At 66.8% G+C, this 22,996-nt stretch overlaps 10 protein-coding genes across 10 annotated transcripts; 5 read left to right on the top strand and 5 right to left on the bottom strand.

Annotated features, from left to right (window-relative positions):
* Positions 1-373: 373 nt before the first annotated feature.
* Positions 374-6,249, bottom strand: Q8F55_009280 (uncharacterized protein; the record flags this gene model as incomplete). Its single annotated transcript, XM_069357648.1, has 17 exons — positions 374-555; positions 594-779; positions 826-1,539; positions 1,575-1,825; positions 1,863-2,045; positions 2,116-2,286; positions 2,319-2,382; positions 2,417-2,551; positions 2,586-2,706; positions 2,740-4,313; positions 4,349-4,453; positions 4,488-4,670; positions 4,707-4,775; positions 4,814-4,868; positions 4,913-4,998; positions 5,034-6,087; positions 6,175-6,249. The coding sequence occupies 17 exons, from the start codon at positions 6,247-6,249 to the stop codon at positions 374-376; spliced, it is 5,208 nt and encodes a 1,735-aa protein (XP_069205585.1).
* Positions 6,250-7,964: 1,715 nt separating this feature from the next.
* On the top strand, positions 7,965-9,934 carry Q8F55_009279 (uncharacterized protein; the record flags this gene model as incomplete). The annotated part of the gene is made up of 2 exons (XM_069357647.1): positions 7,965-8,982; positions 9,021-9,934. 2 exons carry the CDS (start codon positions 7,965-7,967, stop codon positions 9,932-9,934), a joined length of 1,932 nt encoding a protein of 643 aa, XP_069205584.1.
* Positions 9,935-9,987: 53 nt separating this feature from the next.
* Q8F55_009278 (uncharacterized protein) lies at positions 9,988-10,531 on the bottom strand (the record flags this gene model as incomplete). Its single annotated transcript, XM_069357646.1, has 3 exons — positions 9,988-10,096; positions 10,133-10,442; positions 10,516-10,531. The coding sequence occupies 3 exons, from the start codon at positions 10,529-10,531 to the stop codon at positions 9,988-9,990; spliced, it is 435 nt and encodes a 144-aa protein (XP_069205583.1).
* A 499-nt stretch (positions 10,532-11,030) lies between these two features.
* Positions 11,031-11,565, top strand: Q8F55_009277 (uncharacterized protein; the record flags this gene model as incomplete). The annotated part of the gene is made up of 3 exons (XM_069357645.1): positions 11,031-11,046; positions 11,095-11,242; positions 11,295-11,565. The coding sequence occupies 3 exons, from the start codon at positions 11,031-11,033 to the stop codon at positions 11,563-11,565; spliced, it is 435 nt and encodes a 144-aa protein (XP_069205582.1).
* A 511-nt stretch (positions 11,566-12,076) lies between these two features.
* Positions 12,077-12,616, bottom strand: Q8F55_009276 (uncharacterized protein; the record flags this gene model as incomplete). The annotated part of the gene is made up of 4 exons (XM_069357644.1): positions 12,077-12,157; positions 12,196-12,375; positions 12,408-12,435; positions 12,468-12,616. 4 exons carry the CDS (start codon positions 12,614-12,616, stop codon positions 12,077-12,079), a joined length of 438 nt encoding a protein of 145 aa, XP_069205581.1.
* A 459-nt stretch (positions 12,617-13,075) lies between these two features.
* Positions 13,076-14,294, bottom strand: Q8F55_009275 (uncharacterized protein; the record flags this gene model as incomplete). The annotated part of the gene is made up of 2 exons (XM_069357643.1): positions 13,076-13,222; positions 13,257-14,294. The coding sequence occupies 2 exons, from the start codon at positions 14,292-14,294 to the stop codon at positions 13,076-13,078; spliced, it is 1,185 nt and encodes a 394-aa protein (XP_069205580.1).
* A 651-nt stretch (positions 14,295-14,945) lies between these two features.
* Positions 14,946-17,024, top strand: Q8F55_009274 (uncharacterized protein; the record flags this gene model as incomplete). The annotated part of the gene is made up of 4 exons (XM_069357642.1): positions 14,946-15,165; positions 15,201-16,000; positions 16,036-16,373; positions 16,406-17,024. 4 exons carry the CDS (start codon positions 14,946-14,948, stop codon positions 17,022-17,024), a joined length of 1,977 nt encoding a protein of 658 aa, XP_069205579.1.
* A 406-nt stretch (positions 17,025-17,430) lies between these two features.
* Positions 17,431-18,289, top strand: Q8F55_009273 (uncharacterized protein; the record flags this gene model as incomplete). The annotated part of the gene is made up of 4 exons (XM_069357641.1): positions 17,431-17,583; positions 17,616-17,771; positions 17,804-17,996; positions 18,075-18,289. The coding sequence occupies 4 exons, from the start codon at positions 17,431-17,433 to the stop codon at positions 18,287-18,289; spliced, it is 717 nt and encodes a 238-aa protein (XP_069205578.1).
* A 1,333-nt stretch (positions 18,290-19,622) lies between these two features.
* Positions 19,623-20,757, top strand: Q8F55_009272 (uncharacterized protein; the record flags this gene model as incomplete). The annotated part of the gene is made up of 4 exons (XM_069357640.1): positions 19,623-19,796; positions 19,836-20,006; positions 20,041-20,626; positions 20,669-20,757. 4 exons carry the CDS (start codon positions 19,623-19,625, stop codon positions 20,755-20,757), a joined length of 1,020 nt encoding a protein of 339 aa, XP_069205577.1.
* A 376-nt stretch (positions 20,758-21,133) lies between these two features.
* Positions 21,134-22,250, bottom strand: Q8F55_009271 (uncharacterized protein; the record flags this gene model as incomplete). Its single annotated transcript, XM_069357639.1, has 4 exons — positions 21,134-21,251; positions 21,299-21,795; positions 21,940-22,077; positions 22,122-22,250. The coding sequence occupies 4 exons, from the start codon at positions 22,248-22,250 to the stop codon at positions 21,134-21,136; spliced, it is 882 nt and encodes a 293-aa protein (XP_069205576.1).
* Positions 22,251-22,996: the final 746 nt, after the last annotated feature.

The following is a 22,996-nucleotide window of genomic DNA, read 5'->3' as shown; positions in this document are numbered from 1 at the left end:
AAGAGGAGAGGTTGAGCGACGAGGGTTGGAATGGCCGAGACACCCAAAATGGTTGGCCCGGCAGTGGGTGGCGACTTGGATTGGCCGCCGTGCCACACCCACCCCGCCCCTCCTCCCCTCCTCGCTCACTGCACCGGTTTTCCCGCCCGCGATAATGGCATCTTCCGTCTCGTACGCAGATGCACACGCTCGTAGCGACTCGTAACGACTCCCTGTCACTGCCGCAGCATACGCGGGGACGGAAGTGACCAACGCTGCTCTACCCCTCACCACCTCGCCGTCGCACTCCACCCACACGTGGTTATCTCATAGTGTATGTACACCGTTACAATGCCCAAAAGACCCTGGTCCACACCCCCGGTCCCCACCCCGCTCACTCGCCGCTCTGGCCCACAGTCCCGGCCACACGCTTGACGCGGTCCCCAGGCACATCACTGCCCACATCCACCGCCACTTCAATCACCCGGAGCAGACGGTCGAGCCGGTACGGCTTGACGATTACGGCGTCAAAGTCGGCCATGGCCTGCTCGATCTGCGCTTGGCGCGCGTTGCCGGCTGCGCGGGTCAGTGTGTACATCAACACGGCTGCTCACTAAGCGCGACGACCACGGTCCGGGTGAGCGAGCCAGCCTCCTCGGCCTCGCGCACCTTGCGCGTGGCCGTATACCCGTCCATGACGGGCATTTCGAGGTCCATGAACACGCAGTCGAACGGGCTCGCGTTGCCCGGCGCCTGTGTCTGGCACAGAAGGTTCCACGCCTCGAGTCCGTTGACGACGCCTGCGTTTCAGGTTAGTGACTGCCTGCCGGGCAGCGGCATACTCACTCTGCACGGTTGCGCCGGCGATGCCCAACTGACGGACGAGCACCTTGCAGTTGATAACGTTGTCCTCGACGACCAGCACGCGCGCATTGCACTGCAGCTTGGTGACCTTGGACGCCGTCTTGCCCGGCAACTTGGGACGGTTGAGCCGGGGCCGCACCTGTACAAAGAAGTTGAACGTGCTCCCCTGCCCGTAGACCGTCTCGACGTCGATGCCGCCGCCCATGAGCTCGGTGAGCTTGCGGCACACGAATAGCCCGAGGCCGATGCCGCCAAAGACCGTCTGCTTGTCGGACCTCTCGCGCGTGAACCGTTTGAAGAGCGCCTCGGTGTCGGCCGGGGTGAGGCCGGGCCCCGTGTCCGACACGGTGCCGAACACAAACAGAGGCGTCTTCTCGCTCACCGTGCCCTCGGGCCCGTCCTCGCCCTCGGGCTTGGTGCAGCTGCCCTGCTCGGGCCGGCGGAACCCAATGTCAAGCGTCAGGCGCACCCGGCGCTCACGGCTCATCGACGTGAAGCGCACCGCGTTGGACACAAGGTTGGCCACCACCTGCCCGAACCGCACTGGGTCGAGGTAGACGCTCTGGATGTGAAGCCGGTCAAAGCTTGGGCCGAACTGCAGCTGCAGGTCGAGCTTGTTGGCGCGCGCCTCGCTCTGGAACGTCGAGACGATGCGCGTCACCTCGCTCTGCACGGCGTACTCGGACTCGAAGATTTCTAGGGGGTCAGCTGCGCCAACCGACCGCACCCACCCAGCGTGTTCATCTGGATCTTGCCGAGCGACAGCACGTCGTTGCTGATCCTCTCCTGCGTCAACGCGCACTGGTAGATGCTGTCGAGCGCCTCGAGGTCCTCGGTGAGCGCGCTCATGAGCTCCGGAGTCGGGGTCAGGCTCTGGCCCCCGGCGCCGGCCTGCTGCAGGTCGCGCTGCATCGCCAAGAGATTGCTCCTGACCAGCGACGCGCACTGCATCAGGCTGCTGATGGGGTTGCGCATCTCGTGCCTGCCAGTGTCAGCTCCTGCACCCGCGCCAAACGCACGAAGTAATGTCGATCAGCTCCTCCTGCTGCCGCTTGGCCTCGACCGCCTCGATGCGCCGCTGCTCCGACTCGAGCAGCCGCTCCTTCTGCAGCGCCTCCTTCTGCACTCTGTCGGTAATGTCGATGCAGCAGCCGAGGATGCCGGGCGGCGTCCCGCCAATGCGCTTGAGACGGATGCCGATGCTGCGCCGCGTCAGCCCGCCGTCTCGCCGTCTCACCATCTCGCCGCCTCGCCGCCCCAACCGCAACGTACACCAGGTTTGTCGTCCCATTCGTCCACGTAAACTCGAGCGACACGCGCTCCTGGTCCGGGTTCGTGATAAACTGCGTCCACGTTCTGCGCACGTATTCCCGGTCTTCCGGCATGATGTAGTCGCCCCAGCTGATGACCGCCTGGCCCTCGGGGTATCCCGACAGCTCGTGCCTGCGGTCAGCGGCGCCCCAACCCATACCCACCATGTCTTGTTGACGTACACGACCCAGCCGTCCTCAGTCGTGCGGTAGATGCCAACGGGGACGTCTGGTCGTCAGCGCAGCCACTGCGGCCCACTCACTCTCGTTGAACGTCCGCAGCTCGGACGTGCGCTCCATGAAGGCGGCTTCGAGGCTCTGCCGCTTCTTGCCCCACTGAATCTGTGTGCGCGCACGCGCGATAAGCTCGCGCGAGTGGAACGGCTTTGCGATAAAGTCTACCGTCAGCGCAGGGCCACGCCTCGCACCCACCATCCGCCACGCCCGCCACACCCTCCTGACCATCAGCGCGCGAGGTGAGCAGGATGATGGGGATCATCTGCTCCTCGCGCGAGCCGGATTTCAGTGCGAGCGTGAGCTCAAAGCCGTCCATCTGCTCGTTAGCCACACCCACACGCGTACGCACCGTCGGCAGGATCGCGTCGGCGATGATGAGGTCCGGCCGCTGCTCTCGTACCAGCGCGAGCGCCTGCGCGCCGTCGGGCACCACCACGACCTGGCACAGGACGGAAAAGATGGTCTCGAGGTACTTGCGCGAATCCCGGTCCCCGTCGACAATCATGACCACGTCCGAGGGGGTAAAGTACGCGCTAGAGCGCGCCTGCGCCACGATCGAGATACCTGTCGGCGGCCGCGGGTCGAGATTTTGCGCCGGCAGCAGGCGGTGCTTTGACAGCGACGTCTCAACGAGAGCCTGGTGGATATGCTGAATCCCCGAGGTCTCGGCTTCCGAGCTGTCGACCAGCTCTGAGGGCAGGTGGTCGCTCCCGAGGGGCAGGGTGAGGGTAAACGTCGTGCCGGTCTGGCCCGCTGTCGTGCTACTCGAGACACGGAGAGCGCCGTGGTGCAGCTTGACGAGCTTGTGGGCATGTGACAGGCCCAGCCCCAGCCCGTCAATGGTTTCCCGGGAGCCATCCTCTGCTTCCGGGCCCGCAATCATATCAAGCACACCGGGGACGATGCCCGAGCCCGTGTCGTCGACAGTGACCACGGCCTCGGTGTCGGTGTAGGCGAGTCTCAACCGGACACTCCCGCGCGACGTAAACTTGATAGCGTTGCCGAGCAGCACGAACAGTATCCGCTCGTACTTGTCCAGGTCGACGAACACGGGCCGGCTCTCCTCGTCGCACTGGACGACAAAGCCAATGCCCGCCGCATCGGCAATGGGCGAGAAGAGGGTCGCGACGCTCTGCGTCAGCTGGCCGAGGTTGACGCGTCCGAATTTGCTCTTGCTCCGCCGGCCCTCGAGCGCGCTGTCGGCCACGAGCATGTTGACGAGGCGCGTCAACCGCGACACGTTGCGCTCGACGACCTCGAGCGAGCTGCGCACCACTGGCGTCATGTCCTCGTTGTCAATGTCCTTGAGCGGCGCCGATATCAACGACAGCGGCGTGCGCAGCTTGTGCGCCACGTTTGTGAGGAACACTTCTCGTGCGCGCTCAGCGGCCAGGATCTCGGCCTGCAGCACGCGCTGCGTCTCGTTCTCGAGCACGGCGCCGAGCGAGTTGGTCAGCAGCATGTGCAGGTCGTGCACGAAGACGCTGTAGTCCTCGTCGTAGGCGTTGACCGAGCTGATGCCGAGCACGACGACGCCGCGGGGCACGTTGCGGTCCGTCGTGCGGCAGATGGGGATGACGACGGCCGAGGACGGCAGCTCGTCCCACACGCGCACGGGGTAGCCCTCGACGCGCGAGTAGCAGTCCTGCACGAACACGGGCCGGTGGGTCTGCACCGCCTCGACGAACGGCCACGGCTCGCTGCCCTCTGCCAGGTCGCGGGGCAGCGGCGAGACGGGCCGCGCGCCCTCTATCCCTGGGCTCGAGTCCCTCGAGTCGTCCGTATCTGAGTCGGACGGCGCGGCGTCGTCGAGCGAGACGGACAGCTCGAGCGTCGCCGGCGCAGAGCTGTGCCCCTCGGGCACGCCCACGCCACCCGCGTACTTGAGCTTGGCATTCCAGTGGCCCGCCGTGTCGACCAGTTCTGGGCGTGAGTGATGGACAAAAGTAGCGGCTTACCCTCCGACTCGATGCGGTAGATGAGCGCGAACGGCGCCTCTGTCGGGTTGTGCTCGAACGCTTCGATGAGCTCCTGCTCGTGCTGCATCCGCGTCCGCGCTTGGTCTAGCAGTCAGCCTCGCCCGGGACTACTACGCACCCCCTCTGTACGCCAGGTCCGTCAAGAAGCGGTCCCGCCGCCCGACGATAAAGTCGCGCGTCGTATCGCGCCACGAGTGCATGAGCGCCGTGTTGCTCAGCCCGTCCGAGACGGGCACGAACTGGTGCCGGCGGTAGCACTCGCGCCGTGTGTCCTCCGTCTCGCCGTGGTAGAGCGACAGGTCTGCGAGTCAGCGGGGGGGACGCCGAGGGCGCCCACCGTTCTCCTTGATCACTGGCGTGCCGTCGAGCGCAGCCTCTGTCCACTGGCCAAGATGGGGCCAGAGTTCTGGGGCGCGTTAGCCAAGTCAGCGATGGCCAACCCACCTGCCCATGCCACTGTGCCCGACTGGCCGAATGCGCGAGGATGATTGGGCAGCCGCTGCCCATGTCAGCATATCCTTATCACTTCTGCCGCCTACGCACATCCGCGTAGTGCTGGTTGTAGATGAAGACGAGATCCTTGCCCCACCACACGGCCAGTGGCGTGGGCCAGCGCATGATGATGGCGACTGTCGTGTCAGCACGGCCACAGCTCCTCTCTCACCCATCATCTGCAGCGAAGCGGGCCACTGTTTCCGCGTGCCCAGTGGCGTATCTGCCCAGTTTGTCGTCTCGAGCAGGTGGGCGACGTTCGTCGGCGACGCGTCTGGCGGCTCGTCGCCTTCGCGCAGTCTGTCCCACCCAACGACGTCCTTGACCATTTCCGCACCGCCGTCAGGCTGCAGCAGGATCCTATCACCCGGTCGCCACCCAGGCGGCACGGGTATTGGTGCTGTGCGGCCCAGTGACGCCGCCCGCGCCGACCAGCTCTCCGTGTCCTCCGGTGTCTGGCCCGACACCTGCGAGCTCGAGCGCGACAGCCGCGTGGGCACCGACGGCGTGTGGTCCACGCGCCCGTTGGCACTCGCACTCGCGCCGCCCAAGGTCGGCGGCACACGGTGCGGCGCCGGGTCAGACGACGGGTACGACATGACGCTGCCGGGCGTGCTGCCCGACGAGCGCGAGGTGACGGGCTGCTCGAGGATGGGCGGCGTGCTCGACATGTCTAGCGGCGGCGAGTCCTCTGGGATTGAGGCGTACGCCGTGCCGAGGGAGAGCCGCCGCGCAGAGGGCAGCTCGAGCCGGCTCTGCCCAGACGGCATGGTCGTGATGATGGCCGCCTCGTGCGACCGCACAATCTTGCGCATGCCGTCCTCGCCGATCCGGTACACTGGCAGCACCGTCTTTGCGAGCATGAGCTTGACCTTGAACTGGGTGCTGAATTTGAACTCGAGGGTGAGGGTCGGGCCGGTCGTGTCCCCCGGGTTGTGCTCGTCCGGGGTGCGGCTTCTGCTCGACTCGCCACTGCGCAGGCTGAGGCCGGGCGAGACGAACGACGCGGCATCCGTCTGGCCCGTGAGCCAGAGACTGAGCCGGCGCGCGCTCGACGTCGTGATGCATTGCAGCAGCGACTGCCGGTTCCCTGTGAACCGCCGCCAGCACGAGTTTGTCCACACGGGAGATAAGGGCTGAATGTTCTCGAGCGACCACTGGGATGCGTGGATGTCGCCGTACAGCGGCACGCCGAATATCAACACGAGAGCTGGGTAGGGGTATTGCTGCAGAGGGGGAGTGTCAGCGCCGTCACTTGTCTTTGCGCTTGGCCGGGCTGTTCCACCACTGCCATGCTAGCCAGCAGCACCAACCTCGAGATATTCGAACGGGGGGTCGCCGAGATCGATGCCCGCCTGATTGAGCGCCGTGAGGGGGTCCACGCTCATGGTGAGGCCGGCATTAATGGTGGGGGTGGATATCACAAGAGAGGGAGCATTCGCAGATGGTCGAGGTATGTTGGAACGTAGCAGGCTGCAGTGTTTGCAAGTAGCAGCAGCGGCTGCCAGAGCATGACATGCACCGCCAGTCACCATACAAAGCACAACCTCGACTAGAAGCTTGTGATCCATGGCGTACGCCTCTCCAACGGCCGCCGCCGTCTCCTGGCTCCTGGCGGCTCCTGACTCCTGGGCCACTCCCTCTGCTCCCCGGCCTCAACTCGGACGGTTCAATATTAGCCAGGTCAGGGGACGGCCGAGGAGCCGTACGGAGCCAGGCCAGAGGGAGGCAAACGACGAGCGAGGGGAGGCAACGACGGCAGTTTGAACCACTAAGGGCAGCCCGAGGCGTTCTGACGTCACGTGTAGCCACCTCCAGCATTCCCCACCTCCCCCTCCCTCGTCCTGCATTTGCATCATGTGCATCGCTCCTCCTCTCCTCCTCCCCTCGTTTCTATTTTCACGACGAAAACTGCTCTGAACGTAGCGAGCAAGCGACTGTGCCCCGGTGTACCTCCCACTCACTCCACTCACGCTCAGTGTCAAGCCAAGCCCTCGGCCAGCCCGCGTGGCGTCACTAAGGTTTGCTGGGACCACAGACGGCACATCTTGGGCGCCGCGACGCTGCGAGGCGCACGCCGCGCCCGCGGGTGGGGGAGGTAGGTCGGGGGTCGGTTGGGGGTCGCGGCCAACTTGTCTTAGGGGCCAAGCGATCGGCGTGCTGCGGCGGCTTCAGAGGCATGTCTACGCCGCGGCACGGGGGCCGCCGGGCTCGACCTCGGCCCTGGGCCGAGGCGGCACGCGCGCTTATCGATACCGCCGACTGTGTGGACGGGCAGCGAGCGCCGAGCTGCAAGCAACGCATGACACCGTCTTGGTGTCGTGTCCCGCAGCCCCGGCATGGCAGTGGGCCGGCGCCGACGCCACCGGGCCCATTCAGATTCCAGCGCCTCGAGATCCTCGCCTCCCTCTTACCTGACGTCCGACTCTGATTTCGCCCTCTACGCCTGCGCAATCGCCTCTGGCCCTGGCTCCGTTCGGAAGCTGTTTCAACAGTGTTTCCGGCCCAGAGCTTAACGGGTAAGTGGCGAGGAGAGCATCGTGTGTAGGACGAGGTACGGCCCATTCAACGCGACTCCGAAGCCACCCCGCCTGCATCAGCGAGCACGACCCTACTGCCTCGACTCGGAGCCATCGGCTGCGATCTCTGGGAACCGGAACCAGGCGCTCGGTGAGGCGCACCGAGGCGTGAGGAGGAATCGTGCGGGCGTCGACGGCGGTCTGTTGTGCCACTCCCCTTGCCTGCCGGTAAGCGGCGAGCCCGAACGCCGAAGTGCGGCGACCTGCATCACCCACTCTGTGACGTGGGCTGGGTGGAGCGAGCATGCATGTGTAACCCGAGCCGCCTGTTGCCGCCAGGTGCACCATGCATAACCCACCCATCCCTGTGGAAGCCTGTTGATGCATGAGCCTGCTGCTCGCTGCTGTGCGACTCTTGTAATCGTGATGGACGTAATGCCACGCGCCACTGGGCGGTAATCGATAACCGAGATTTGACCAGGTCAACTGACATCAATCCGTCCACTTCTCACTCGTACTCTTAATCTCTCTCGCTCTCGCTCTCTCTCCCTCGACTCTATCATCACGCAAAACACGCCCACATCATGCCAAAGCTCGTAGGCGCGACATCAACCTCGGGCTACTTCCAGCAGCACCCAAAGCTCTACAACGGCCTCGAAGACGACCCGATCCTCGACCGCAGCGCAAAGCTCTTCCTGCCCGAAAAGGTCTATCAACAGGTCTACCCCTCGCTGCACGCCCTCTGCGACCTCGTCATCGACCCAAAGACACTCGCGCTCGTCGCCAACGCAGAGCATGACCTGCCCTACATCAAGGGCACCGGCTTCTCGTCGTTTGGCCACCCGATCCCCGACGCGCTCGTGACCTCGCCAGGATGGAAGGAGCTGCAGGACATTGGCATCCGCAACGGCATCGTCGCGACGGGCTACGACTCGGCGCTCGGCGCGTCGGCCCGCGTCGTCCAATTCCTCAAGCTGCACCAGTGGGGACCGTCGTCGGCCGTCGTCACCTGCCCTTCGGCGATGCAGGACGGCGCGGCCAACGTGCTGCTCCGCGAACTGCAGCGCATCTCGCCCGGCTCGCGCGCGTACGACGACAAGGAGGATAACCGCAGCATCAAGCGCAAGGTGTTTACGCGCGCCGTCGAGCGCCTGCTGTCGATCGACCCGGCCATCGCGTGGACGTCGGGCCAGTGGATGACGGAGCGCCCCGGAGGCTCCGACGTCGCCGGTACGGAAACGGTCGCGACGTACGAGGGCGACAACGGCGAGACGGACATCGACGGCAACCCGCTCGGACCGTGGCGCATCGACGGCTTCAAGTGGTTCTCGTCTGCGACCGACTGCGGGTGCGTGCTGCTCCTCGCGCAGACGGAAAAGGGCCTCGGGTGCTTCTTTGCCCCGACGCGCAAGCTTGACCCCGAGGGCGCCGTCGCCATGAACGGCATCCGCATCCAGAGGCTCAAGAACAAGCTGGGCACAAAGGCCGTGCCCACGGCCGAGATCGAGGTCAGGGGCATGCGCGCGTGGCTCGTCGGCACCGAGGGCCGCGGCGTCGCCAACATCGGGACACTGCTCAACGTGACAAGGTTGTACAATGCGGGTGGGTGCAAGAGGTGATGGCTTGTGCTAACGGCATAGGCTCGTCGACTGGTTTCTTTGGCCGTGGCCTCGCCATCGCGCGCAGCTTTGGCCGCGTCCGCGTCATGCCCAGCCTGGCGCTCAAGGGCCTCCCGGATAAGCTGCGCACGCTGCCGCGCTACACCAAGACGATTGCTGGCGTGACGCTCACGTACCGCGCCGACACGCTCCTCGCCGTCTTTGTCGCTGCCCTGGTCGGCAAGGTTGAGAACCCCGACTCGCCGACGGCCGCCATCATCCCGACCGACCACGACCAGGTCGCGGCGCTCATGCGCCTCATCACGCCCGTCTCCAAGGCGCGCACGGCCAAGAACGGCATCGCCGGCCTGCAGGAGTGCATGGAGTCGCTCGGCGGCGTCGGCTACATGGAGAACCAGGAGAACCCCGAGATGAACGTGGCGCGTCTGTTCCGCGACGCCAACGTGCTCTCCATCTGGGAGGGGACGACCGACGTCATGGCCACCGACACGGTCAAGGTGGTCAAGGGCAAGCTTGGGGCGCAGTCGATCGGGGCGGTGGATGCGTGGCTCAAGGCGACGCTCAGCAGCAACTCGACCGACCCGTACGGTGCCAAGTCGAGCGTCGACCTGTCGGCAGAGAAGGCGGCCATTACCAAGGCGTGGAGCATCTTCGTGTACAACGCCCAGTCGCGGAGCATTGACGAGCTGCTGGCATACGGCCGCGAGGTGGTGGCCGAGATCGGCGACGTCGTGTGCGCGGCGCTGCTGATCGCCGACGCCGAGAATGACAACGACCCCACGGCGGTCGAGTGCGCGCGCCGCTTTGTGCGCACGCGCGGCACGTTTGGGTTCGACGGCAAGGACGTGCCCGACTGGAAGGCGGTGAGCCAGTGGGACGACAAGATCAGCTTTGAGCGCGACCCGCCGGCGCCGAAGCCGCGCGCCAAGCTCTAGGCAGTGGTCTACTGCATCGTTGTAGGAAGCAAATGTACATGTACAGTGGTATTCTAAGGGAGCTCGACGTCAAAGTGCAGGTCGTTGCCCTCGTCGTCTCCGTCGGGGTCCATCTCGCCGATAATGTAGTACCCGCTGCCCTTGAGGCCCGCGAGCTCGCCCCTGCGGCGTCAGCCTCGTCCAACCCGTCGCACGTACCCAGTGGCCGCCTCGATGATCTCAAACTTGGACTCGATGCGCGGGAAGTCGAGCACGCCCGTCAGCGTGGCGCTGAACCAGCCCTTCTTGCCGAGCAGCGTGCCCTCGAAATAGAGGATGCCAGCGGCGGTATTGCTCGCGGGGTTGGACGCGTGGCTGGCCGCGACGAAGGCGGCCGTCGCCTCGCCCTGCGCCTCGCCCTCGAGCCGGCGCGAAAAGTCGTAGAAGAGGACGCCGGCGCCGGCGGGCTTCTGCCCGTTGACTGACAGGGGCGTCGGCGCGCCGCCGCGGCAGAACGACTTGGCTGTGACTGGGCGGGCGTGAGCGAGCTGCGAGCGAGCCGTGTGCGGGCCATCGGGCCACCGGCACCGGAGCAAGCTTACACGAGACGGGGGCCATGGTGCGTGCTTGCTTGTGGGAGATGGGGGTGCATGCTGCCCGCTGCGCTGCGGGTTATATACCACGCGCGGCATGCACCCCTGCCTGCTCCACCGCGTGAAACGAGTAAGGTTCACTTGGCCAACTTTTGCGTGGGGCAGGATTGTGGGTCGGGTGGCACGCCGAGCAGAGCCGCCACGCGTGGCCGGGCGAGCGCAGCAGGCAGGCGGCAGTCGACGGAAGGGAAGGGGAGAGCATGCATGCTGACTCGCAGCGTCGTGCGTCAGTCAGCAGGCCGCAGATGGAGGCCGCCGCTAGTGGCCGACGACTGATCGAGCGGCACGCGTGGATATCTGCGGCGACTTGCGGCGACTTGATGCCCGCGGCGGGGGTGGGTGGCATCACGTCATTGCGCGTGCGGCCGGCTCGATGTCGACGGTCGGTCGACGCCGGGAGGTACTTAACTGCTGGCATGGCTTGTGCATCGCCAGTCGACAGACAGCCAGACGACACCAGCACAATGGCCCCCACTACTTGTGAGCGTCCCCCACCCCCGCCCTGCCCCCCGCCCACTCACATCCCAGTCACGGTCAAGTTCATCGGGCGCCCGTCGCCGCCCACGCCGCTCAAGGTGAACGGCGAGAAGCCGGACGGCCAGATCCTGTTCTACAACTCGTCCCGGCAGATCGTGGGCAAGGAGGCCGAGGGGGAGAGCACGGCGGCGTTCATTGCGTGCGTCGTCCGACGAGCGCCAGGCTGGAGACAAGGCGAGCTGACTCCCCAGCGCATCCCACACCGACAACCTCGAGGCAAACCACGCCAACGGGGTCTACTACTTCCAAGGCACCGTCCTCGGCAAGAAGGGCCACTTCAGCGCCAGCCTCGGCGGCGAGGTCGCGCCGCCCATCATCAAGGCGCACTTTGAGATCCTGCCCGAGACGTCTGGGGGCGAGCTGCGCGGGATCACCGGCAGGGGGTGGTACGAGATCGACCTGAGCGAGCCGCATGATCGCAAGGACGGGAGGGATATCACTTTCGAGGTGGAGCTGCCGTAGGGGGTTATGGATTTGTGGGCTGGCGGGGACGGCCTCACGGCTGGGATGGGGCGCGGGGGAGGTAGCGTCGGCGAGGGCGGCAGCGTCTGTCCTGCCGGACAGCGTCTGTCCCGGACAGCGTCTGTCCCGGGCAGAGTCTGGAGCGACTGGCTCTGGAGCGGGGTGACAGCGCCTTGTGCATCTGTTGCAACCAGCCCCACGTTCATTACAGCCCGGCAGACCCAGTTGGCAGTGGCGCGCCACGCACCGGCAAGCATCCGTGTCTCGTCGTCGCTGGGGCCGAGTGTCCCCCGCCCCATCGGCACCAGCATCTCGCCTCTGCTGCAGGCGGAGTGCTACCCCTCTCAGCCATGCCCCATCAGTCATGCGCTGTAGACGGCCGTGACTGGCGCCAGCACGACTGCGGGGGTGGTGATTAGTCAGTCGTCCAGCAGCGTCGCCCAGCGCCGGCCAGACACCACCCCGCCCCGCCCACCCCTCCCTGTCCACCCACACCCCCAGCACACATGCATCAAGCCTGCGGGTGCACGTTAAACTCGAGCCTGTTGCCCGCGTAGTCGCGCGCAAAAAAGCGCGTGGGGTACTCGACGCCCTATCGTCAGCCTCAGCCCGACCCGCCCCCAAACCCACCTTGGACCCCGAGTTCTCCTGGCCCGGCCGGTCGGCGTCGAGGGCGGCCGCGGGGCCACCCTTGGCCCTATGCTCCCAAATGCGCGTCTGCAGCGCGTTGAGCGCCTCGGGCGAGGGCAGCGAGAAGCACGGGTGCGCGCGGGTGTCGGGGCGGGTCGGGGCGTCGAACGAGATGTGGATCTGGTGTCAGCGCCGCGTGGGGGAGAACACACCTGCTGAGGGCCGGCGCCGACGCGGAACCTAGAGTCAGCGGGGCAGAGGCGGCCACGCACCATCGCAGCGAGTCGCGCTGCAGGCTCGGGACGGGGTCGCTCGGGAAGCCGATCACGCCGCCGTAGAACTCTTCGGCGAGGTGCAGCGTGCCCGCGGGCACGGAGAGGTTGATGTGCTGGATCGCGTAGGGCGTGTAGGCTGCTGTCATGGTGGGGAGAGAGATGGAGAGATGGAGAGGATGGGTGCGGCGCGAGTCGAGCCCGAGGCCAATTTCGTCATTGTCCCGGGTCGTCGGGCCGGGCCGACGGCGGGCCAATCCGGCCAATGCCCGCGGGCGGCGAGGTCATGCTGCGGGGTGGGACAGAAATACATGCATTGTACATGGTAGGGCAGTGCGCATATGGGCTAGGAGGGGCCGGTGGGTGCGCTCAAGCGTGGCCCGGGGAGGGGGGTCAAGCCGCAGGCATCGAGATAGCCAGCTGCTCTGAGCGGGCCAGCGACCGCTCCGGCGCGCAGCGCGTGGACAGTCGCGTAGCTGCACGAGCGGCCTCTCTCCGCGCGCAACGACTCTCGGAGCGATACTGCGGGCTCTGCGACCCAGTACGGACCTGTCCTCGCCACTCCCCCGCCTGCCCGCCTCGCTCGCTGCGCTCACCCGGCGCCGCGCTCACTTGTTCGGCCGCTCACACCCCTTGTCGAGGAGGTATCCGAACCGCTCGGGCTCCTCCACAACTGCAGCCGGCACATGCAGAAACTCATGTCGCCTCCTCGTCGGCCCGCTGTGCGCCAACACCTCGCGGAAGGTGAACGCCTCCTGGTCGTCAGCCGCGCCCTTTCCGCGTACCCACCGCCCACATGCCGAAGGGATCGCGGCCCTCGCACACGCGCCTGCGGAGCCGCTTCTCACCCAGAAGGCGCGCGCTCGTCAGCCGATCGGTGTGCGAGTACCCCGCCATCTTCTGTCGCATGTCCTCCAGCGTCGGGAGGCAGAAGGAGCAGTGCCACCCCGCCCCGGGGAGCAGGTGCTCGCCGCCCCGCCCGTGGTGATACCCCATGCTCTCGCCGCCGGCCGGCACGGTCGCCACGCGCGCGCGCCAGTCCCCGCCGTCGCGGAGCGGCTGGTCGTAGCTGTACAGGTAGTTGTCTAGCCCGAGGTGCAGCTGCGGGGGTAGCCCGCCGCACGTCGTCAGGAGGCGCAGCGTGTCGCGCGAGACGACCTCGTCGACATCGGACTGGATGATGAGCGCGCCGGGGGGGATCGCGCCGGAGGCCCGCTCTTCGGCGATGAGCTGTGATATCGCTTCCCGCTGCCGCTCCTCGTTGGCAGCCGAGCCCGGGGGGACGTCGCGCTCGAAATCCGTCAGCGCGCGGTAGACCAGCTTCGCGCCGGCGTCCCGCGCGAGCGCCTCGAACCGCTCCCTCTGAAGGGCAAAGTACAGCGGCTTGGGCGTCCCCGCAAACGTCGCGTTGGCCTCGACGACGAGCAGCACGTCCACGAAGGGCGCGTACTCGCGCCACCTGATCTCGAGCATGTCGAGCTCAGCGGCGAGCGGGACGGCGTCCACGACGACGGGCTTGGCCCTGCGCAGGCTCCACCCATGGCGCGCGCACCAGGCCTTGTCGTCGCCGAGCCGTGGCCAGTGCGGGACGACGGTGAACCCCGGCTCGGGGGTGTCCCACAGCGGCCGGAGGAGGTGCCCCGTGTCCCGGCGCAGCGTCGCCAGCGTGCCCAGGTTGTACAGCACGACGAGGGCCGCGACCGCCGAGACTAGCGCCACGCGCAGAGGCCGCCGCGCGAGCCTGCTGCCGGCGAGGGACAGGCGCGAGGAGAAGCGCGCGCTGCCCCGCGAGGTCGAGGTCGGGAGTATTGGTGCTTGGGCCGTCATGGAGGGTGTGTTGGGCAGCGACGAGACGTCGATGACATGTTGGGATCGCCTTGATCACTCGGGCCCCCTGTATCTCTTCCTGATCAACTCACTGCACCTGCTGACCATGGGCTGACCGTCCTCGTGCTTGTGCTTCATGATGTATTGACTGTCTCAGATCTCCTGACATTGCTCTATTGTTGCCAGGACGCCACGGAGCGCCACAGCGGCGTCTGGAGGCTGGTCTCCTCTGCTCGCACACCTCGTCATGATCGGCTCGTCCTTGCTGATGCCTGGTCTGGGCTTGAAGGAGTCGGGGTCGTGTTGGGGAAACCGATTACAGGCCGCCTTCAGTGGGTGCCCGCAGGATGACCCGGCTGGTCGCCCGCTGCACGAGGCGCGAAGATACTTGGTGAGCGGCCGCCTGCCTGCCTCCAGATGGAGAATCCCGGTGACTGACTTGCAGGAGATAGCGCAGGACCATGCCGTGCGCTTGCGGCTCTGCCATCGAGCACCTACGGACGTCATTGCCGTCGACGTGAACGACGGCGGCGACGACGACAACGACGCGAACCTCGCGCTTGGCGTTCGCCCGTAAACATTGCCGGCACCGGCCCGCCCCTCCCCACTCTTTCGATCCACGACACGGAACTCTGTCTCACTGTACTCACAATGCAGGAGCCCGCCTCGCTCCCCTTCGAGCGCCTGCCCGACCACATCAACCATGACCTCGGCCGCAAGTTCATGGACTTTACGTCGCTGCACCACGCGACGCGGGTCTCGCGCACCTGGCGCGCATTCTTCGCCCCGGTCCTGAAGCGCCGCGTCCTCGAGGCCGACCTCGACCCGCGCGAGACACAGCTGCATCTCCGCTCCCCCGGCAAGACGCTGCGTGGGTACCCCCCGCGCCGCGCACTGACGCCGCAGTGCAGCGCCTCGACGCCGACGACCGCCTCGACGGCGCGTACGCCCGCGGCGAGGTGCACGTCCGCTGGATCCCCCACGTCCTGCCGGTCGACAACCTGAGCGTGTGCCGCGTCGACCCCGTCACCGGCGCCATCGTCCTCGGCAAGGGTCCGAACAGCAGCAACGTGAACGACACGGAGTGGGTCTACTCCCAGCTCGAGGTCGACAGCCTGCTCCGGCCAGCTACGAGCACACCGCCGGGGGGATACACCAGATCGATGCCGTTCCTCGCGCATCATGGGACCGCGAGCGCCGTGGGGCTTGGCGCAGTCCTCTGCCGGGTTGAGATGGACGACGAGGGCATCGAGTGGATGGGCCTCGACGAGCTGTTGGCGATACAGAGTGCGCAGCTCTGGGTGTCGGACCGCGACTATGAGCGCTTCACCGTCCTCGACGACCTCGACGGCGACGTCCACCTGTGGCCGAGTGCGTCCGAGTCGATCGACGGGTACAGGTACCTCGCCTCGTTCCCGTACCACCTCCACGTTGACTCGATGCTGTACCGCGAGCCCGGGACAAACGACAACAACGACATGGAGATGCACCCGTCCATGGACAAGCTGTTCGCCCTGCACGTCGACTACGACGACGACGGCGCTACCGGCATAGTCACGGCGTACGCTGACCAGCGGGATGTCATGGTCAGGCCTATCGCCATCGCCAAGGGCGCCCCCGCCGCGCTGTCGCTCGCCCAGGCCACCACCATGTTCCCGCACGGGCTGACGGGCGACGAGATCGGGTACCTGGACACGCCAGTAGTCGTGAGTTCCTCCCGCGGCACCCTTGCTGACCCCAGCGCGTGCTCCTCGACAACGAGTACATATTCGCCGCGAACTCGACCAACCTCAAGGTGTTCAAGCGCGGCGTGACCCCCGAGCTCGTCCTGCACATCAACAGCGACACATGGCGCGACGGCGGGCCGGCGTTCGACCTGAGCCTCGACGCCGTCGCCGCGCGCCTGCGCGAGGCGCCCAGCCGCACAGTGCCGCGCCGGGATGAGACGGTGCCGAACAGCGCGAGCGAGGTCCGGCGTGTCGCGTTCGAGGCCCGCCTCCCCGGCGACGACGAGTACGCCGACCTGACCGTCAACCACCAGTTTGTGGAGCACGACGGGTTCGCGCTCAAGCCTGAGACGTGGGTGGCCGCTGCTGCACCGCTGACACTAGCCTCGCCATCGCTGGCCGCAACCTCGTCTTCGCGGCCGAGAAGAAGGTCTTCATTGTGCCGGGCTACGCTGGCGTGCTGCGCGCCGCCGCCGACGCCGCCCCGGAGGACAGAATCAAGGCGCTCATGCCCCACCTCGTCGAGTTCTGCCTCGACGACCCCGAGTTCGCCATCGCGGCGTACGGCAACAAGCTGGCGTACGCAACGTCGGCCGAGACCTTCTTCTTCGACCTCCGCGAGATCCCGCCGCTGCCAGCCCGCGAGCCGTTCACGCTGCACGCGCACGCCGTGACCGGCGCCACGCGCGACTTTACAAAGGGCGGCTCGTTCAACACGCGCTTCATGCTCGGCCCTGGCGGGCTCGACGAGACGGTGTCGCTCGCGCCGGGCATCGAGGCAGAGTACCGCGCCGCGACGGAGGGCTCCCCGCCAGAGCTGCAGTGGAAGCCCGAGTGGAACGACGTGCAGGGCGACCAGTGGGACCACTGGTACCACCCTTGCGCGGTGCGCGTGTTCTCGTTTGCCCCGGGCGACGAGTTCGCTGCAGACTCGGGGCAGAGCAAGGATGGAGCTGGAGGGAGCGGCGTGAGCGCACTGCTTGCCGCTTTAGCTGTACGGTAGTGCAACGACCCAAAAGACAGTCGCGACTGGTACGAACCAGTCCGGCAGGCTGGCCTCGCCATTCACCGGGATGAGGGCCGACCTCCGAGGAATCCTGAGTCGGCGGCGCCAGGTCTCACCCCAGCTCGGCGCGTGGCGCTACCACCCTACACGCATCGGCGCGCCCCCCGCTCGCGATTACCGTGACATGCATCAACGAGCGTAGATAGGGATAAGCCGCAGGCACGGTCTCAAACTCTCCCCAAGAGCGAGGCACCGTGGCATCACTCGCTGCCTGAGTCATGCTTCGATGGGGCCGATGGGGCGAGCGAGCTGGTGCTGCGGCGCCAGAAGCATCTGCCGCAGCAGTGGATCATAGATAAACGCAGCGGAGCGGAGCGCAGGCAACGGAACCCCCAGCCCCAACATGAAGCTCAGAATACCGCTGCTCCTCGCCACGCTTGCCGTCGCCCGCGCCGCGCGGTACCACTACCTCTTTGCCGGGTGCGTCGACCCCGCCGCCCTCCCCGAGGGGCACGACTATGCCTCGGCCGCAAACCTGACGCTCATCGAGTGCGACGTGAGCCGCCCTCCCGCTCTCGCTGACGCCAGGCCTACCTCGCCGCCGCGCCCGACGCCGAGACGTACCCGTACTCCGTCTTCGTCCCTCCACAGGCCGACGCCCAGTCGCAGTGCTTCGCGCGCAAGTCGATGAAGGCGACCGTCGACTGGGGCGACGGGGCCGACTGTGCCGCCCACCAGGCGAGGGTACGTCCGCCTATGAGCAGGGCTCACGCCAGATCGGGTTCAGCGCCGCGTTCTCGGGCTTCCGCGCCGCCCCGAAGTCAAAGGGCAAGACGGCGGTGGTCAACGCCGACGACACGTACTGCCCCGACGGCGGGGTGCCGTGCCGCCTCTCCGCTGAGGACGGGTACGGGTACGAGTGTGTCGACACTGCGTCGGCGCTGGCCAACTGCGGCGGCTGCGCGTTCGGTGAGTTCCGCGGCCGCGGTGACTGGGCGTCGCGCCTCGGCGTCGAGTGAGTGGCCTCCGGAGTCGGGCTGACGGCAGCTGCGCGGCAGAGGCGGAGGGCTTGGCGTGCCGCGCCGGACGGTGTGTCGCGGCTTGAGAGGGTGCGCTGGGGCGGCCACGTTGGTGGCGCCGTGGCGGGGTGGCACGGCGGCCCCTCTCGCCACGGCACGCTCAATCGCGGCGCGGCGCGGCGGTGTGTCCCTGGTGGCGGGGGGCAACACGGCCATGTGTACGGAGCGGTGTCACCAGGCTGATATCCGCTGGTAATCCTGGTTGGCAGGTGTACAAGATGGGACAGTTTGCCTCGGACATGCCGGCCGGCGTGTGGTTGTGCACAATGTAGCCTTGCATTGTCGACAGCGGCCAGCGACGCGTGCACTGAACCCGGCCGGAGCCCCCCCCCCCGGAGGTGCCTTAATCAACAGCCGACGCCGAGGCCTTCGGGCCCAACGACCCCGCGTCAAAGCATAGCGTGCAACTCCATCACCCGCCGCCGCGGGTGCACCGCGACCTCTTCGGACCCGACCCAGCTATGCGCGCGGCTGAATGCTGTCTCAGCCGGCGGCGTGTCGGTCGTCAAGAGTTGTCGCCACGCCGGCGCCGTCGCTTCGGTCTGGCCGAGCCAGGGGCGACCACGTTGTGGCGCTTGGCTCTGGATACCTTGAATTTATGCCCGTCCCGTCTGCTTGAAAGAAGCGTTGCTGGCTGGTGGTTGTGGGACAGCGCTGCATTGGGAGCTTGCGGGGCATGAACTGCAGGGTGTCGGCGCTGTTGGTCGCCTGGTTTGTCCGGCATCTCCTGCGCAGCGAGCGGGGCCGGCTCGCTGTCGGCCCCCAGCAGGACGCGACGGCCAGACTCGGTCGACGCGTCCTGGCGTCAGCGGTTCAGGACGCGCGCCCCCTTCCCCCCCTGCCCAATATTAACCTCCGATAAGTAGACTCCACACCCGCCGCGCCGGCCAGCCACCCTCCCAGGACATGGCCATTCAGCCCCGAACCTTCCGCGCTGCCAAGCCTTTGGGCGGCTGCATAAAGGGGCATGCATGGACTGCTCGAAGCGGGCATGGTGGGCTCGGCGTGATGATCAGCGAGGTATGCATGCCGGTCACCGGCGCGTCGTCGTACATGCCGACGCCGGCGCCGCTGCATGCCACTCGGACCGGCTGTTGATAACGTCGCGCGCCGTCGCGCACGAGCACCTGTCTCGGCCAGGTCGGCCAGGTCGGCCAGGTCTCGGACGACGTCTCGGACAACATCTCGGACGACGCGCAGTGACTGTCTGCCGCTTCTGGCGCAAGCCATGCGCGCCGCCGACCCAATGCCAAGCCAGACGTCGCCTTGAATGGATCGACGAGGCGTTGCCTCGACGCTGCAGCCCAACTCACCCGCCACGAGATAACTTGCCCACCTGTCACCCCTTCCGCAGTACCCATTCAGTCGCGACCCGCGCACTGAAGGCCAGAGTCTGGCGTCGCCATGTTTGCACCTGCCTACACGGGTCTGCGGTGGCAGCCGGGCCTGCGGTGGCAGCTGATGGATATATGCCAGAGGGGGGTGCACCCCGCGACGCAACCACCCCCACCACACCATGCTCGCGCTCGCCCTCGTCGCGCTGGCTGCCGCGGTGCCGGCCCTCGGCGCCATCACGCCGCCGCCGCCCTCAGACTACTACTGGATCTTTTCGGGGTGCGCGCCGGCCAACGCGGTCCACGCGTACAACAACTACGCGAAGGCGTACGGCCTCTCGCAGCTCCAGTGTGATGTGCGGACCCGCCTCCTCCGCGCTCGCTGACGACCACAGGACTACCTGAGCGGCGTGTTCAACTCGGTCGCGTACAGCTACAGCTTCTACATCTCGGCGAGCGGCACGGCCCAGTCCGAGTGTTTCCTCGGCAACCAGCCCATCGTAGACTATACTCTGACCGTCCCGGCCGACAGCCCGGATGGGTCCTGTGCCCCCGGGCAGGCGCGCGTGAGTCGCCCCCTGTGGCTACTACTGACCCCAGGTCGGCGTCATGAAGAACTATGCCTCCTCTGGCCCGACGTACGAGTGGCGCTGGGCCGGGTGCTACCGCGAGATGACGCAGAGCCCGACGCCGCCCTACGACGGCAGCTTCTTCAACGGCGGGCGCCAGGCTCACTATGGCAACCGGCTGGCCAGCGGCCTGGACCGCGCCGGCTGCCTCTCGGCGTGCACCACGTCCATCTCCAGACTCAAGTACGACTACCCCGAAGCGTACTATGTCGACCGGTACGCCTACGTGCTGTACTGGGCGTACTGGGCGCCCGAGAAGCGGGCCGGCTTCGAGAGCTCGTGCCACTGCGTGCTCGGCCCGGTCGAGGGCACGCCCGTCGCGTGTGAAGACTATGGCGCCGAGCCAAAGTTCTCGTTCACCCAGAACTACCTGTATGTCGTCGAGATCGAGTCCGACGAGCCATCGGGCGCGCCGGAGCGCAGACGCGCACAGAGGCGGCGGAAACAGGCGCTGCTCGATGCCGAGATGAACCCGTACTGCCCCTCGGGGCTGATTGCGTGCCGCGTCGCCGAGGGCAGCGACGGGTACGAGTGTCTCGACACGACGAGCGAGCTGGGTGAGTAGAGGAGGCGTGGGGGGGCGTGGCTGACGTGTCTAGAGTCGTGTGGAGGATGCCGGTTTGGCGAGTATGGTCTCAAGAACGGGACGACGCGCGGGACGAAGCGCGAAGTCATGGGCAAGGAGTAGGTTGTCGCGCGTGCAGACCACGCTGACGGCCAGCTGCACCATGCTCCTCGGCGTCGACCCTGCCGGTGCGTCGTGCCGCAACGGCGTGTGCAGGACGTCGGCGTGTCGGCCAGGGTACAAGCTCGTGTACGACTACTGTGCTCAGGCTTAGTGTTGTGGGTGAGCGAGCGAGCTACATGGACACTGGATAGGCTTGTTAGACTCTGTGGGCCTGGTAGATTGTTTGGATGTGAGACGTGGCCAGCGCAAACTCTCTATCGGTTCATTGTCTCTATGGTGGATTATAGATGGGAGCGGGGGGAGGGGGGGGGGGTAGTCACAGATATTGTCCAGTCTAGGCGATGTCCTGCAGTCACACAACAGACAGGCTCAGAGCTTACTTGGCCACGCAGACGCCGTCGACGACGCGGTAGCCGCTCTCGCACTGCCACGCGCGGCAGCGGCCGGCGTCGCACATGACGCCGGTGCGCGACGTGCCGGGGAGGGTGGTGCAGCTGTGGGAGTGAGCGTGTGCGCACGGTGCCAACCCGTGCCGACTCACTCAACGCCAGACGCGTTGGCGTACGGGCTGTCCTCGCCCACACCGCCGTGCACGCAGCCGCCGCACGACTCGAGCTCGGCAAGCGGGTTGATGCACTCGTAGCTGGCGTGGGGGTCGAGCAGGGCCGAGACACGACACGCCGCAAGGCCGAGGGGGCAGTGGGGTGCGGCCTGGGCGAGGGCCTCCTGCGCCGCGGCGGCGCGGTTCCTGCGGCGGCGCGCGAGGTCGGACACGACGACGTTGGGGCCGTACTGCCACACGTAGATGCTGCCGGCGCCGCACGTCGTCGGGTTGCCCGTGAACGAGTTGAAGCACTGGCATTCGAGGCGGCCACCCGACGCCTTGTAGCTCGCGTACGTCGTCGGGCCGCGGATGGCGCACTGGTTCCAGCACTCGGCGACGGTCGGGATGTCGGGCAGGACGATGGGGTTGACGACGCCGTTGTCGTTGGACAGGCACTGCTTGAACGTGCCGTACTGGGACTGGATGGCGCGGACCTGGTGTGTGTCAGTGTGTGGCGTCGGGATGTGTGCGCGTCAAGCTGTGTGTGCACCTGTCCGACCAGCCTCGCCGCCTCCGCTGGGTGGGCTTGGTGATCACCCGCTCGCCCCACCCCCCACCGGCTGCACCCGCGCACTCACGTTGAACCTGCCAGCCGGGCACGACCCGCCGAGGTTGGTGCTGCCGACCATGTCCTGAATGGGCACTGGCGTGTTGGAGCAGCGGCACTCGAGGCTTCCCTGGTCCCAGAAGACGTAGTCGAAGGTGTGGCAGTAGGACTGGGGCGTGAGCGGTGGGCAAAGGACGGGGTTGAGTGACTCACATCACAAGCGAGCGAGGTCGGCCTGGTGGAGCGGATGTTGTACGCCGGGTCCTGGGTGCAGGCGATCCACACGCTCTCGGCGAGCGCGAGGGGGATGGCGGCGAGGGTGAGGAGAATGAGAGGGAGCATGGTGACTGTGGGTCGGTGGGGGTGGTCGTTTTGTGAGGGTCGAGTGAAGGAGAGTGAAGGAGGGTGAAGGAGAGTCGACAACGAGAGGGCAAAGGCAGGCGTCGATGGTTATATACTGCAGGGGGACGGCGGGCGGGGGAGCACGACGAGCACGAGCGACTCGTGCTGCTGGCTGCACGTTTGCGTCGGTCGGGGTCGCGAGTGACGAGAAAGAGATCGATCTGCCATCCGTCCATCCAGGCAATCTTGCAATCTTGGCGCCAGATGAGTGCAAAATGCCACACACGGCCGTGGCGTGGGCGCTGCGCCCAGGCTGACGCCCGAGGCCGCGCAGCGCAGCGCCGCGTCTCCGTCGCCGCGCCCGCCCGCACAGACAAGCACAGAGACCCGACGCCGGTGCGACGCGAGGCCGCGGGGCCGCGCAGGCAGGGCGATGCATGCTGGGGTGAGAAATGCCGATGCCGAGACTGCAGCGAGCCGCGGCATGCCGTCGTCGTGCCGCGACTGGCGGGGGCATGTCCTTGGTACAAAGCACCGTCCGTTGCACTCTCCCCACAGGCACGCCGTTTAGCTCGAGCAATCTGCACAGGTGCATATCGCCCATCCCGATCGTCTCGTCACTATCACCGCCCAGCACGGCCCCGTCGATTGTCGATTGTGTGTGCCCAGATCCAATCATCCATCCAGTCGCCGGGCGGGCGAGGTACTCGCTGATCGCCTGGGCGCCGCAGCCCTCGGCCAAGGTG

Source organism: Vanrija albida (assembly GCF_041260175.1).
Source record: "Vanrija albida strain AlHP1 chromosome Unknown contig_7, whole genome shotgun sequence".
Lineage (NCBI taxonomy): Eukaryota > Fungi > Basidiomycota > Tremellomycetes > Trichosporonales > Trichosporonaceae > Vanrija > Vanrija albida.
Note: the sequence above shows the minus strand (reverse complement) of the source record. Positions and strands in the feature narration are given on the sequence as shown.